Raw genomic sequence first — 17,171 nt, 5'->3', positions numbered from 1 at the left:
CAATATGGATGGTTGATATTATTTCATCATTCGTTTTAATTTGTTCTTGAATTTTTTCTCCAACATGTGTTTGAAATGTATGTTCTAGATGATTTGAAAATCTTACGCTTTTTGTTTTTTTCAGATGTGATCTGTACAATTTAGCTGGTCATTGAACAAAAAATTCTTAAAAGTTAACATTATTTTCATTGTTTGAAATAATATGCATACATATACCAGTTTGATTTTAATTTGTTATACCGATAACCAACTTTTTTAAAACCTTCAAATTTGAACACATAATAATAAATGCATCACTTATTTTCGTCAATATTTTATTTTGCAATACACACCTGAAAAACTAGCGATCAATCTCAAATCGTTGAGAATTTCACAAGGCATTATGATATATAAGAACAATATCATACAAGGCTATAGAGAAACATTGTAGAAAATGCAGTGAATATAACTAGCTGGGTCATTATTTTAATATAAATAAAGGAAATCAGACCACGGTAATAAGTACAAGGAAAGAATAAGGTGATCTGCTTTTGGAAACCTATTTTTAGAACAAAATATCCCAAACACTTCTATCTAACGTATCCAATCGGTCATTCACCCAAGCAAATGCGGAAACTACAAGAAGGACCCAAAGCGTTATGAAACGACAGATGCTAAGGCCACGTGATGAGGGGACCAAAATCATCACACAGGAAAAGATTCAAGGAAGAAGATCTGTTGTCCGAAGGCAGAATTCTTGGTTGAAGAATCTACGCGATTGGTATCAAAGCAGATCGATTAATTTGTTTAGAGCAGCAAACTCAAAAATACAAATAGCCATTATGATTGCCAACCTACGTAGGGAGACTACATTCTAAGAAGAAGAGGAGATGCTAACGTACGTCATTTCGTGAATATAACACTAATATATCGATGAAACCTTCAACCAAAAGTATTTAATTTCTGTAATAAATGTAGATGAAAAATAGACACTCACCAGATCAAATGTGGGGAAGCTAAGAAGGACCCAAACAGTTATGGAAGGACAGATGGTAATGTACCTCACTTCGTGAACATAAAACTTATTTAATTTCTGTAATTAATGTAGATGAAACATAGACACGTACCAGATCAAATGTGGGGAAGCTAAGAAGGACCCAAAGAGTTATGGAAGGACAGATGGTAATGTACCTCACTTCGTGAACATAAAACTAATTCAGCAATCACTAATAGAACAATAGTAGAGGACGCTGTCAAACAATATTGAAGTAGATGTGGACTAGGACGACTTAACGAAGCGTAAAGACCATTAGAGGAATGATGTGGAGCGACGAGATCAAAAGTCTGATTAGACTAATATAGAAACAATCAGTAGCAGACAGAGATCGATCTTCTTCTTCTGATACACTCCATTGCTGAAGGCTTGCGATCACTATATAAAAATATTCTCTATTCTGCAACACTTGTAGTAATTGTTGAACGTTAAAGATCGATGGAGAGCACTTAAGGGGCTCATACTAGATCTACCAAATAGAAATAAAAGCTCAAAAAAATCTTTCTGAGCAACTAGGTTTTATAATCGCTCTCAGGTAAAAATCATTTTAGTCCAAATTTGTCTGAACCGGAGTCAACAATCAAGAAAGATAGAAGAGCAGAGACGAAAGTAGTTGAAGGTATTCTGTGGACTGCTGTGAATATTTATATTACATGGCAATTAGGTGCCAGTGCTCAATAAATATTCCAATCTTCACATTACATCACTTTAAGCTCCGGTCGTAAGCAAACTGGACGAAAAAATGAAGAATAAGTTTTAGTACACTAACAGCAAAATTAACTTAGTACTCATGTTACTGACCGGAACCATTTAATCTATTGTATTTAATAGGAGTAACCATTTTCATTGAAAATACGTTGTATTTTATGTTTTCTCCCCGAAAACCGTCTCTAAATACAAATTAAACAAATCATTTTCTTTATTAACGTAATTTCAACGTATTTTCGACTAAAATTGTCGTTTATCCCCATTAAGCAGTAGAAATATAGAAACCCCCGACAGAAAAAAAGTTTCAAAACAATTTTACGCCATCCCAAAAAACCGCATCCTGGACGAGGTCCGAAAACAGGAAAAAGCACTTAGTGCAGTCTACTGGGAAAATATTCTAGACCAAAGACAACTAAAAAGGCTGTTATAGTCTTCTTTTTGCTACGAAAAATGCTCTTACCGATTCAGTAAACTAGACAGAGGATAAGCACCGTGTTCTTATTAAGACATGGTCCAGTACTCTAGATGCGCCTAGATGAAAGCCTGGATCCGAACACACAGCTATCAGTAAAGAAATCTACTAAATCAAACACACGGAAAAATATATATATAGGACATAAACGTATTAATGGGGCTGCTTGAGGATAAGTCGAAATCAGCTCACAATCAAAACGGTGCCAATCAAGGGCCATCTGCATACAAAGGGACTGTTTCATGGAGACCTAAGCTTCAGACTGTGTAGCAGAGAACCTTGAAGGAGTCAACCGTATGTTGCATGGCTGCGGGGCACTAGAATGTCGGTGACAAACACTTTTTGCAGACCATCAAGTGACTCCACAAACATATGATACCCGACAACTAGAAGTGTACCAGCTGGTACAGGTTTTCAAAATCCTGGAATGGATGTGATTAATAAATGTGAGGTGTACAATGACTACAGTACGATCTTGGCATATGAAATAGATCTCCTATAACCGGATCATGTAAAAATGTAGCTTCGAAATGAATAATAGGCTTAAAGTCTAGAATTTTTCGACAACAACATGGATGTAATGTATATAGAAGATCGTTTTAGTATCTATCTAAAAATGTATCTATAAAGAAATCTACAAACTTATTTCACGACTTATTACAAAATGTCCACATTTTTTTTTGTTATAAGATGACTTGAAGAAAATGATAAAAAAAAATAAAATTTGAATATCTGAGCAGATACTGGATGCTGCAGTTAATACTCAACGGAAAGATCAAGGGAAAAAGAAGAATTGCTATGAAGAAATATTCATGGCTTCGAAACCTTTCGTCAGTGTACTGGCTTATCAGCAGATGAATTGTTACATGCCGCTTAAGATCTAGAACAATATAGAACGGTACTCGAAGAAGATAAAAGTCTCTGAAAGCAAGAACGTAAGTGATTACACTGGTATTGTTTTTCCATCGCTGTTTATTAAGTTCTCTATATAAATAAGATATTCTGTGACACAAGTCAATATATACTAAACGGCAAAAAATCTGTCCCAAAACTTAAAAAATTGTTTCAGTCCACTTCCCAGTATTCCCAATCAACCTCAAAACTGATTGACTATGTCTCCAGCTATCCTGTAATGAACTTAAAAAATGTTTTCTTCCAGTATATCATGCTCAATAAAAGCTACGATGAGGTGATGAATACCACAATAAAATAACTTCAAAAGCATCTTAACAAATTTGCACGATCGAATTTAATGACTTTAGAAGGCATTGCCCTACTTAGTTTCTTATATCGTCATACTCTTCTGCTCAAGAATTTTTCAACCATCAACGTGCTAAAAGGTTTTCCTAATAGACATTTTTTGGCTTGTATAGTAAGCTTCATCATTCAATCTTCGCTTATCCACTGCTGGACATAGATCTCCCTCATAACTTTCCATCTATTTCGATCTTGTGCCTCTTGCATCCAATTCCTATGACAACGTTTTAGATCGTCAGTCCAACGTGTTGGTGGACGACCTCTACTTCGGTAGGCATCATCTCTTGGTCTCCATTCCAGTATCCGCTTTGTCCATCTATTGTGTCATTCGAGCCACGTGACCTGCCCAGTTCCATTTTAGTGTTGCTACTCTCTCTACTGCATCAGCCACTCCTGTTCTTTGTCGTAGCTGGCAATTTGGGATCTTGTCTCGTAGTGAAACGCCCAACATAGCACGCTCCATCGCCCTTTGACACACACGGATCTTTTGAACTGTTCTCCTTGTCATGGTCAACGTTTCGGCACCGTAAGTTAACACTGGCAAAACACACTGATTAAACGTTTTTCTTTTAAGGCACATTGGTATATCAGACGATTTGAAAATATGGTTCAGCTTGCCGAAGGCTGCCCAAGTCAGTCTTATACGACGGAGAAGCTCAACGGTTTGGTTATCTTTTCCTATGCGAATCTCATGACCTAGGTATTTATAGGCCATTACCTGGTCTCTGGATCTTGTTCCTACGCATATATCTTCGCTGACTACAAGATTTGTCATCATCTGGGTTTTAGATATATTTATTTTCAATCCCCCTTCTAGTGAGGAAAGGTAGAGCTGATTTAAAAGTTCTTTGGCCTCATCTATCCTATCAGCTATTAGTACAATATCATCTGCAAACCTTAGATGGCTAAGCTTTTCTCCGTTTATGTTTATGCCCTTGTCGGTCAGTTTTGCCCTTTTACATATATATTCCAAAAGCGTAGTGAACAGTTTCGGCGATATGGTGTCCCCCTGGCGTACTCCACGTTGTATCGGGAATTTCTGGGTTTGACGATCACCCACTCTAACACTGGCTGTTGCGTTTTGGTATATATGTTTAATTATATTTATATACCGATAGTCAATTCGGCATTCTGTCAAGGCTTCCAACATTTTTTGTTGATTTACGGTGTCGAATGCCTTTTCATAGTCGACAAATATTAAAGCTAGTGGTTTATTATATTCAGTGCATTTTTCTATAAGATTTTTTATTACCAGTAGGTGATCGTTTGTTCCATAGCCTTTTCTAAAACCCGCCTGTTCTATGGGCTGATAAAATTCCAATTTATTTTCTAGTCGTTTCGTAATTATTTTTGTAAATAGTTTATAAATATGTGAAAGTAGACTTATGGGCCTGTAATTCCTGAGGTCGGTAGCATCCCCTTTTTTATGAAGTATGATAATTTCTGCGTTATACCACTGGGTTGGTGTTATTGCTTCCTGCAAACATCTAGTGAATAGTTTGGCAAGGACCTGCCATAATCTTTTTCCAGCCACCTTCAAGGCATCTGCCACTATTTCATCGCCTCTGGGGGACTTATTGTTTTTCATTTCTTGCACTGACCTTTGAACTTCATTGGGTGTTACGTCCGGTAAAATTTCAGATCCCTGATTGATTATCTTTGGTAATGATCCACTCCGGTTACATTGCTGTTCTGTGTATAGTTGTCTATAAAAACTCTCTATCGTATTCATAATTTGAATTCTATCCTCAATGATTTGCCCCTGTTCATTTCTTAATTTGTGGACGTTTTTTCTTCCAATGGACATGCTCTGTCTGAGTACTTTCAAGCTTTTGTTTTCTTCTATTACTCTAGTTATTTCCATCGTATTGTATCGTCTCAGATCTTTTCTGAGTCTGAGATCTTTTCTGAATAGTAAGCTTACCACTGGCTATATCTTTTGCACTTTTACCTTACCTGTTTAGTAACTGCCGGGGTCCTGATGATGACAATCAGAGTAAAAATCGTAGTGCTCGAAATCGGTCGTTCACATTACTATTTTACAGATTGTGAGTCTTTTTTCCTTCTATTATTCTGTTTAGACATGGACTCGCATGTACACTAGGTTCAAGATTTTTACTGCTCTTCTGCAATATATAAACATTTACTTTTTAAGCCTAGGTGGTTAAGTGTCCAGACTACGTTTCTTCTGCTCTTTGCCTTCATACCTATGTGTGGCCAGCTTCTCTAACCACATTACTCTTATCTGGACTATCTTAAACTATGCTCTCCAATTTTAGCATCAATTAGTACCTTCCCTAGACTTTTATTTTTAAATCTTTAAATTTAAATAGCTAATAAAATTAAGAATGGGAAGACTTTTTGCCACTCAACGTATTTCCGACTAAAAATTTGGTTATCGGTATTTACCTAAAGCTCAAGTAATCGCTGATAATGAAAAAATAAAGCACTTACCCGTCGTCCTAAGATTTGATTGATTGCAGCGCTTTCTTTTAATGTACATTCTGCAACAACTTTGGCTCTCATTTCCTTCATGTATAACATGAAGGCGTTGAGGGGTTTCTTTATATGGGGCTTCTTTTTTTCATTACTATCCTGATTATTCTTACCGTCTATATTATTCTTGTGATCGACTTGTGACCTAAAATGAAAAGTTAATATTACTACCTTGAAAGCTGTTGTGAAACGGTGGTTGCAGCGTATTACTGGTTGCATAAATAGTAGTCCATAATTTAAAGAATTGTAAAAGTTCCTCGAAAAAAAAAGCATATATAACACAGGCCTTCATTTTTTCGGATGGTTAGTACTCCCACACAAATTTAAAATACCTTTAAGCTATTTTGCTTTTAAACCCTAAATGCTTCATTAAAATGCCAAGACAAAAATATTGAATATACACCGAAAAAACAACATACAAAAGGTACAACAGATACATAAACTATTAAGAAAGAAGTATATAGTACAAGAGGAAGATTACTGAAAGTGTTGTGTATAAGAGGACAAAAAGGTAAATAAAAATCTTAATAGAAGCGAAACATATTACCAAAAATGACTGAATAGCACACCTGAAGCAAATGAGCCGAAAAACGCAAAATAATGGAACATATGAAACACCAAAAATATCATCAAAAGTATGAATGTAAATAAGAAGAAACGACCTAAACGAAGCTGTCATGAAACTGAAAAATAGAATGTCCTGACTAGCAAAGTAATGCTAAAAACCGTTCTGCAACAAATAAAAAGCAAGAATAACTTGACAAAAATACTTAATATATTAAACAAATAACTAGGATTTAAAATCACAAGAAACTGGAACAATGAGGATATTTTAAATTAGACAAATAGGTGGTAAGAGACAAAGCTGAAATAACATTACAAGGAGAAACAACAACGAGAATTAGAAAGGCAGGAATAATATTTTAAAGTAAAAAAAAATACCAAAGGTAAGGAATTTACCATCATAATATCGCCAAAAATAAAAACAAAAAGGCTAGTTGTATCAATGGAAAATAAGTTGTAGATTTGAGACTGAAAACCAAACAGTTTAACACCATACAATACTATGAAATACAACGTACCAATGTAATAGTCATTGCCAGTGTGTGGCGTGTCATTAGTCATTAATGTGACGTCACGTCTTCATTTTGTGAGGTTAAACTACATTCATTTTACATATTCCCAATTGTCAACAGAAGCACGCGAAAGCCAAACAGGGTCGTACTGATGTATATCATATGATTTTTAAAAATATTTACTTTTGAAACTATTAGTGTAAGAATTTCTTGAAATTTAATCATTAAATCACAATTAAACTAAACTCTAAAAAATAACACGACCAGTAAATAACAATGACTATAACATAAATATAACACACAATATATTAACTTAAAAATCAACACGATACAATTTGAATTTAAACATGCTGACAAGTTTGGATCTGTAACATGAGAATCTGTCTCGCTTAAGGCAATAAATTATATTTAATAGCCTCTTGACCAATGAGACGGCGAATATCAACACGTGCGTTTGTTGACAGATGGGAATTTGCTAAACGAATGAACTTTAGATTGAAGACTTATGTTCTGTTATGTTAAAAAAATATAAAATGAACCCAGTACTTTATTGGCGATTTAATGGCAAATTTTATACCCAAATCAAAATCTAAGTCGATTTCTGGCTACAAATACTAATGAAATTAAAACGTTTGTTGGTATACATATGTTGATAGGTAATACCGATTATCCAAGAGTAAGAAATTATTGGGAGCAAAGATTGCAAATTTTCAAATTGAAATAATGCATGTTTTGTGAAATAATGCATACCACTTAAAAACCAAACAATATAACAAACTTTGAAAAATACCTCCACTCTACGTCTGACGTCATACATGACGCTACCAATAGAGACACATTTATGTATCGATGAACAAATAATCCCATTCAAGGGAACCTGAATATAAAACAGTGTGTTCAAAATAAGCCCACACCATGTGGCATAAAACTTTTCTGTTTATGTGGCAGTAGTGGTATTATGTATGATTTTATAATTTATCAAGCATACTCTACACAACAAGAGCAGACAAACGTAGCAGAGGAAGGGCTGACGACATCAGGCGTATCACCAAAAATTGGCAACAAACAGCACAAAATCGTAAAGAATGGAGGAGTTTAAGGGAGGCCTATGTCCAGCGGTGGACGTAATAAATGAAGGCTGGATGATGATGACTCTACACAACTATCACAAAAGTGTTTGGCTTGGGAGCATCGGTCGTGATAAAACTGGGTCGATAATTATTTTTCCAACTATAAATCCATACAGTATCTGCGACACAAACATATCTATGCTGCTAAAACAGTTCATATCAATCGTTTTCGAAATCCGCCATTTTTCAGCGACAACGTATTAAGAAAAATGCTCATGGTAGTTCTGAAAAGCTGTTAAGCTCTAAATGTTGTAGTGTCTTTTTGGTAGTCTCTTTGTTTTTTTTTATCTGAATATATTGGTTATATCCTCCCCTTTTATTTACTATGTCGGATGTCAGGATTCGATCAGTTGTTTATTTTATATTCAGCTTTAGGCCTTCTTTAAGTCCATAAATCAAAATTTGTCTTATGGTAAATCCATTTGTATTCATAGTGTCCTATGATATCTCGTATGTCGCTATACGTTCATTAATAATGAAGACACTCTGTAGTGACCTTTTGGTATTCACCTTATTTATTTTCTCTTACTTAATATATTCGTTATCTCCTCACCTCTTATTTGTTATGCCGCATGTTAGGATTCGATCAGTTGTTTATTTTGTACTCAGCCTAAGACCTTTAAGTCAATAAATCAAAATTTGTCTTTTTAGTTAAACTATTTTTTATCATTCATTAATAATTAAGACACTGTGTAGTGCCCTTTTGGTAGTCGCCTTGTTTATATCCTTCATTTTCATTTAACGCATCACACGCTCCAATCGAACCAATAACAAAGGAGATATGATGTAAGGCCCTTTTGTGTGTTTTTTCTGTTTTAACATAATCGCTACCCCCTTTCCTTTCCAATGATGTATCATACGTCACGATCCGACGAACTATTCTACTCCCAGCACAAAACGCTCAAACAATGAGCAGAATGAACCTTAACATTTGCTTATGGGATTTTACATGGGAAATGAAGCAGATAAACCTTACTGGATAAACAGTGTGAGGATGGAGTTATTGGCGGTGCACAAGCGATTTTTTGGTTTAATGTTTAATTATGTAATATTTTATATATAATTGTGAGGTACAGTTGGTTCCTAAAAAAACTGATACGAATCTTAAAGCGTATTCTGAAGCTATTTTGAAGCTATTTTGAAGGATAAATACTTACTATTTACATACTGTGACTATCCCTGCCAAATCTTAAAATTTGTCAAATAACTTATTCTGTTCAAACTCAAAAAATGGCTTCACATGCTACTAAAGAACTAAAAGCAAGAATTATAACGAAATTAGAAGATGGTTGGCGACTATCTGCCGTAGCAAACCATTTTAGCGTAAGCAGAACAAAACAGTTTTTAATATAAATAAAAGATGGAGAGAACAAGAGACTCTCGAAAGAAAGCAAGGTTCTGGAAGACCAAAAATATCTACGGCTCATGAAGATCGTATGCTTTTGGAGAGATTAGAAGAGAATCCTTTTGAAGACACTGAGAGATATCGAGCAGCTGGTCATTTTAGCGCCAATGTATGAGATGGATTTCATCTAGAGGAATGGGAATGGTATGGTGTATTGATGGCAGGTTTGTTGGGCAGACTTATCTGAGTATTCTAGAAAACATCATGTTTCCCAGTGTACAACAGTTGTACTCAGAAAATAATTTTATCCTCCAACAAGATAATTGTCCTGTTCACACTGCAAATATAATAAACCAGTGACTCCAGAACAACAACATCGAAACCTTACCATTGCCCAGCTATAGTCCAGATTTAAACCCAATCGAGAATGTGTAAGGGGTTATCATAAAACGGTTGTATCGGCGTAATTTTATACCTCAAAATGCTAAAGAGCTGGTGCACGGTATACAACAGGTTTGGGAAGAGCTCTCTGAAGAGGATATATGATAGAATTTGATAGTTCCTTTCACGCAGATGGACCGAAGACTACAAGCTGTTATCAATGCTGATGGAGATTTTACAAAATATTAATTTTACTTTTACATATCTAAATTTAGTATAGTTTTGGTCTTCCAGATCCTCGCTTTCTTTCGAAAGTTTCTTGTTCAGTTATCTTTTAATTTGGTTACAATTCTTGCTTTAATATATTGTTGAGTTAAGTCGTTTGTTTTATTCCTTAATAATAATAATAATAAAAATAATAACAACAACCCTATTTTATGTAAAAACTATCATTTATATACTCTTTAGACCTTAATAATTATTACAATTTATGAATTAACACATGTCGCTCATCCGGAAGAAAAGTGACACAACTCAAAAAATGCATAATTCCAGTTAAATCTTGTTAAATTGACTCCAAATATTCTATACTTTCACCAAGAAAAATATCACATAGATATCTACTACCAACTTCGAAAGATGGCGGTAGTGTCATTATTCCTTTGGTGGTAAAATGAATACTTTTATTCCGGAAGAATGACACTTTCCAGTTGGGCTCTGACGTTCGAAGTGAACTTATCGATTTTTATCAAGAAAACCGTTATATTTTGAGAAGTGTCCTAGTATTTTTCGGCGTTTCGACGGAAAAGTAAGATATTTAGATTTGTGTCGTTTTTCTTGAAAAGGTGAGTAGGTTTCTTATTACATTTTTAATAAAATATAGTCATATTTTGAGTTATGTAATTATTCGTGAAGTATTTGATACAATATTTTTTACGTTTTTGTTTTTTTTTTCCACATGTGACATTGTTCTTGAAAAAATAGATTTACTATTTATCTTCACTGTTGAAATATTTAGAGAAATTACTTTTTTCTCGTATATTCATCTACTTTTTTAATAACTAAACATTTTAATAATTAGTGATGGACAGAATCAAATACCTACTTATAAGTTAATTTAAAAAATAAAATATTGTTTTAAATTTATCAATTATTCCTGATTTGTTTAATGTTTATATTCATTAATGACTATTACATTCACTGAAATATTAAATCAAAGAAAAAAAATATCAAACCAAAATTGAAAAAAGTTTACAAAAATAAAGTAGGAATATCAGAAAATAAGAAAAAAGGGCTGATGTCATTATTTAAAAAAAATTTTATCCCCAAGTGCTATTATTATTTTAGTGCTATTAGTATAAAATGATTGTTTTCTTTTATATGTTTAATAATATTTTTGTTTACTAGTAAGATAATTTCCATATTAGTATAAATAAAATTTCATTCCTCAAGTTAATATTTTCATTAATTTTTAAAAAAGTGACCAACATTTTGAAAGAAAAGTGACATAAGTCAAAATTTTCATCTTTTTTTCTTTGTTAAATCAGATATCATATTTTTTTTTGGTTTTGCTTCTTACACAATTAGAAACATTCACTTATCCATATTCTTCGTTTTTTGATTTGAAAATTTTAACAATTACCGTTACCAATTACTGCCTTTCTAAATTAAGATCGAAAAAAATCTATTTTTGTCTCTCCTGAAAAATGATGTTTTTTGACTTGTGACACTGTTCTTGTAACGTGTTCTTCTTCTCACTGTTCTTCTAACGATGTAATCAATTGTTTATTGTTTGTTTATTTTATTATTTGCCTGTCATAATAAACATAACAAATCAAAATGATCAAATCTTACAAAGAGTCGTATCAGTTTTTAGGGACCAGCTCTGTACCTTTTTTTAAATAGTTAAAATTTTGAAAATTCCTATTTATGTTTAAATCAAAACAACAATTGTTACAAACTGTATCATCGTCAGTAGTTTTGTTAACTACAATTTTGTTTTATACTTATACCGTTGACTCATAATTTATAGATGGTAGTTTGTACAAAATGCTAGTTGGAACCAAAAATTTATAAAAAAATGATACTGTATACATCCACAAGAAAATTGTAATCTAACGTATTCATAATTCATGACTGAAAGCGTTAAGAGGAGGTTACGTTAAATATTGAAATATTTTGACTTTCAAATGTTATTCTGATAACCTCGTATATCAAGGATGGCAGAGTTTTTTTTATATATAAGAAAGGTTTAGTCATTTTAACATTGTTTATAGGAAAGCTACTTATTTATAGTAATCAAATGCCATGTTATAATTATTATAAACGCGTAAAACACTATATTTTTTCTACGATCATATACAAAAGCAAACTGAAATATTACAATAAAATAGTCTTACCCTGTAGTTGATTCTTTATCGTCACTATCACTTTGCATCTCATTTTTAATGAGTGAATCAAAACTAGAAGGAAACTTGTAGGAAGAGTAAGTCTTTTTGTCGAGTAGATTATTTAAAATTTTGTTGGAAGCAGGATTCGTATTGGGTTTCGGCTGATAGGCCTGTGGGGAGGTATTAAAATAGGGATTTTGTTGATTCAAAAACGAATTCACGTACCACATAGATAAAAAATTATTGTCGAATATATTCTGGGGATTGTCTCTAGGAGCTAATTTGTTATTGTAGTAGTCGTTAAAAGTATTTTTTTCGTAAGAGTTTCTAGTCTGCTCGTTTTTGCACAGATATTTTCTTAATTGCTCGCAGTGATTCTTGTTTTTCGTCAAGTCCAAGCATTCTTCGTTATTCTTTTTTAATGATAGGTCTTCTGGTAGTTCCTCGCACTTGTTTAAATTTAGAGAATCGGTTTCGTTGTTGTTAATTATTTTATTTTCGACGACGGAAAACGGTGCGACAATGGCAATAGGCATTTTTTTCAGTGTAAGATTCAGAGGCTCCTCTGAAATTTCCATAATAAATGAATGGTTGGATATTATTAAATGCTGGAGTTTTTAGTATAAGCACTGACTAAATAAAACGACATTTTTAAAACTGTATTTTAAACGGATCTAAAGCAAAACAAGGGAATCGGAGAACGGCCGAGTATCAACAAGTTTTTATGAAGCACTTTATCACAGAAAATCAATATGAATGGTCGTAGCCGAGTCGGCCCTTTGTTTGGGTTCGAAATCAGAAACACGGACTCGCACGTGGATATTTCAGCCCGGAAAATAGCAAACCGACTGACTTGCACTGTCGTCTGACCCCGGCACCTCTCAGAAATCCTCTTATTGCTCCGAAATGTACATAATATCACAGGTAGATTTGCGCGAATTGTAACCGGCAGATCGCGGAAATATTTTACTCACAGCCGGGAGTTCCAAATGTCCAATAGGCCCGATACGATAGTGTTGTTACTTGTTAGAGTGAGACGACGATAGGTATGCTCGTTAACTGTCGCGTCGTTACATTTTGATGGATTGATCCTGCGATTCATCTGGCGGGGTCGTCGCGGCGCTCTTGTGCTCGTTTTGCCGGTTTTTAGGGACCGCCGTCACGGCGCGAGATGGAAATTCGGTTGCATTGACAACGACATGAATTTGTGATCGTTGCGATTAATACGAAACAAGGTTAAGAACGTTGTTGATTCGTTTGAGAGCAACAGTCTTTTTTATTCGAACAAACCGTTCTTTTTTCAATTTTCAACTCTTTCCACCAATCTTTTTACTCAAAAGGAACCTTTTTTTATATATTATATAATAAGTATTTCACATATACAGGGTGTTTCAAAAAAAGGTAACCCCGTCTCTAGGGTAGGTAAAAAACTGAAAAATAATTGGGGTTTGCTTAGTAAAAAATTTTTGTAACGCCATCCGTCTTCAAGAAACAGGGCGTTGAAGAAAAAAAAATTTTACGCATTTTTTACGATTTTGCCGAAACTACTGGCAACATTGTAATGAAATTTTATACGAATATGTTTTGGAAGCTGATACATCCCATGAATTTGTTTTTATATCTGATTCACATAGAGGGCGCTAGTTACACGGATCGTACTAAGTATTAGTCAATATAACGTTTTTAAGAGTATAATTATTAATCAAAATTTCAAGTAAACTTAAACATCATTCAATTTTACACGAAAAAGGTACTCTTGGTAAAACTCGATACTGTGTACCGTTTTCGGAATATTTTGATTTGAAAATGACGAAGTAATAATTGATGCTGGTAGTAATGATAAAGTTCTAATAGGTATACCTCTATTTTCTCCAAGTATGCCATGGAAATCTGACATTTATTGATTGTTATGACGATAAATCAACAATAATTAGAGTTTTGAAACCTTGTTATTTGTAAAACAAAATCAACATGTACTCAAATGTTGAATACACTGACATGTTATTAACCTTAGGCGCATGTTTAGGATGTTCTAGTGCAGCTGTGACACGTTATGCAGAAAAGTTTCCTAGAAGAAACTTATCAAGAAAAAAAACATTTAGAGCCGTTGAACGACGTTGTCGAGAAACTGGGAATGTCTGACCAAATAAAATAAATTCTGGTAGACCAAGAACAACAAGAACAATTAATAAAGAAAATAATATTTTAAATTTACTTGATCAAGATCCAACAGTTAGCGTAAGGAATATAGCAAGACAAACAAATACTTCTTCTTCAAGTACTTGGCGGATACTGAAAGAACAGCAATTACATCCTTATCATTACAGACAAGTCCAAGAGCTCTTGCCAGATGATCTACTAGTTAGAGTGGATTTTTGTGAAACATTGCAACAAAGGACAGCCCACAATCCAAATGTTTTAAAATGCATTCTTTTTACGGACGAGGCCACCTTTACGTGACAAGGTATGTTTAACTCCCATAATGCACACTACTGGTGTGATGAGAATCCACGAGTCAAAAGGGTATCACATTACCAACACTCATTTAAAGTTAATGTTTGTTTGGGCAGCAACTTTAGGTAACAAATTAATAGGTTATCATATTCTACTTGGAAATTTAAATGGTGATATGTATCTTGATTTTTTAAACAACTCCTTATTCGAGATATTAGAAGATTTAACGCTAAACGAGCGAACATCTTTATTTTTTATGCACGATGGAGCTCCACCACACTTTGATAGAAGGTGTCGTAATTGGTTGAGTAATCATTTTCCGAATCGATGGATTGGTAGAGCTGCAGAAGCTCCGATTCATTGGCCTCCTCGGTCATGCTATTTTAACCCTTTGGACTACGCAGTTTGGTCGTGTATTAAGGAAAAAGTCTATGCTACAGAGGTAAATTCACGCCAAGAATTGGAAGAAAGAATTCAACGTCAATTTAATGACATCATAGCTGATCCCTTACCGTTTAGAAGGTTAATGGAATCTTAAAAAAAAAAGAATAGACTTGTGTATTCGCGAAAACGGAGGGCATTTTGAACACTTACTGTAATTGAATTTTATTTTATGTTCTTAGTCATTAATTTAATTTTCTTCTAGTGAGTTTTGTTAAATTACTATTTTATACCAGCATCAATTATTACTTCATAATTTTCAAATAGAAATATTACGAAAACGGTACACAGTATCGAGTTTTACCAAGAGTAACTTTTTCGTGTAAAATTGAAGGATATTTAAGTTTACTTGAAATTTTGATTAATAATTATACTCTTAAAAAAGTTATAGTGACTAATACTTAGTACGATCCGTGTAACTAGCGCCCTCTATGAGAATCAGATATAAAAACAAATTCATGGGATGTATCAGCTTCCAAAACATATTCGTATAAAATTTCATTACAATGTTGCCAGTAGTTTCGGCAAAATCGTAAAAAATGCGTAAAATTTTTTTTTCTTCAACGCCCCGTATCTTGAAAACGGATGGCGTTACAAAAATTTTTTACTAAGCAAACCCGAATTATTTGTCAGTTTTTTACCTACCCTAGAGACGGGGTTACCTTTTTTTGAAACACCCTGTATACGGCATCGCTTCAGAATCTATAATGCTTTATACATCACTGCTTTTTTTATTAAACATACCATTTAATTTGCAATCTATAAATTTTACAATACACCAATATTACAGTAATAAAACAATTAGGAAAACTGCCCCGTGACAGTTTTCTTATAGTCATCTAAGGTTGGGTTTGGGAAACTTAACTACTACACAGCGCTACACTGTAGATCAGTACTATGGTTTGAAAATCGCATGAAAGATGCCTTCTTAACCTTGGCTGGATGGGACGTCGCATTAGGAGTGGACCCAATGCGTTGGGAGATTTTCTATGTATTGTTCACACTTCTGGAAGAAGTAGGATATTTCTTCTTTGACAGATTTTATTTTAAGATCACGAGCAATAACACTGTTAGTTACGTACCATGAAGCGTTTACTAGAATTCTATCGACTGGAATCTTTGTAAGATTTCGATATTTGAGTTGGGATGCTGGTAGACGACATAGTACTAATAGCAGATTCCGAGAATAAAATGCAGAAACTAATGGATATATGGGTAGAACAAACAGAAGAACTAAAAATGGAGATACACGACGAAAAAAGTAAGATAATGATAATCAGCGGCAAAGGAGATAAGGAAGATAATCAAATAAAGATAAAATGTAAAAACTCAGAATTGGAAATAGTAACAACTTACGAATACCTGGGAAGTATAATAACTAATGACGGAAAAATAGACTGGGAAATAACAAATAGAGCAAAGAAATCAAACAAGTCATATTATGCGTTAGCCCCAATAATGGGAAAAAGAGAACTTGCTCGCGAAACAAGAATAAAAATATATAACACAATAGTGATACCGACTGTGCTCTATGCAAGTGAAAACTGGACAATTCTGGAAAAGCATAAGAGCAGGATAAACGCAATGGAGATGAGACATCTTAGAAGGATAGTTGGAAAGACAAAATGGGATAGATTAAGCAACGAGACTATTAGGAGAATGGCCAACCAGGAACCGATAATGAACAAAATAGCAAAGAGACAAATGAACTGGTATGAGCATCTGATGAGGATGCAATCCAATAAAATAACAAGAAAAATTTATGAAAAAACATCGGAAAAAGAAAAAGAGGCAGACCAAGAAAAAAATGGATACAGCAAGTAGTAGAGACGGGAAAACTTAAACAAAAATCACTCGAGGAATTGAAAATAATGGCAGGAAACAGAAAAGAATGGAAGAGGTGGGTAAATGGAAATTAAAATAGCTAGCCCAAATCCGACACCCTGATAGGGTAAAAGGAAGGGGAGAAAGAAAGAAAGAAAGAAAGA

At 33.9% G+C, this 17,171-nt stretch overlaps 2 protein-coding genes across 6 annotated transcripts in view; both read right to left on the bottom strand.

Moving 5' to 3' along the window:
• pan (transcription factor pangolin) overlaps positions 1 to 17,171 on the bottom strand; it is an 808,803-nt gene that overhangs the window by 49,620 nt on the left and 742,012 nt on the right. For all 5 annotated transcript variants that reach the window (XM_072542638.1, XM_072542639.1, XM_072542635.1 and 2 more), the window contains exon 7: positions 5,925 to 6,111. In XM_072542638.1, coding sequence (XP_072398739.1) covers positions 5,925 to 6,111 — 187 coding nt within the window. The remainder of the gene's footprint in view (positions 1 to 5,924; positions 6,112 to 17,171) is intronic.
• Positions 12,294 to 13,189, bottom strand: LOC140449907 (uncharacterized). Its single transcript, XM_072543323.1, has one exon. It carries the CDS (start codon positions 12,864 to 12,866, stop codon positions 12,294 to 12,296), a length of 573 nt encoding a protein of 190 aa, XP_072399424.1. The 5' UTR covers positions 12,867 to 13,189.

Source organism: Diabrotica undecimpunctata, chromosome 9, assembly GCF_040954645.1.
Source record: "Diabrotica undecimpunctata isolate CICGRU chromosome 9, icDiaUnde3, whole genome shotgun sequence".
Classification (NCBI taxonomy): domain Eukaryota; kingdom Metazoa; phylum Arthropoda; class Insecta; order Coleoptera; family Chrysomelidae; genus Diabrotica; species Diabrotica undecimpunctata.
This window is presented reverse-complemented; position numbering and strand designations above follow the sequence as displayed.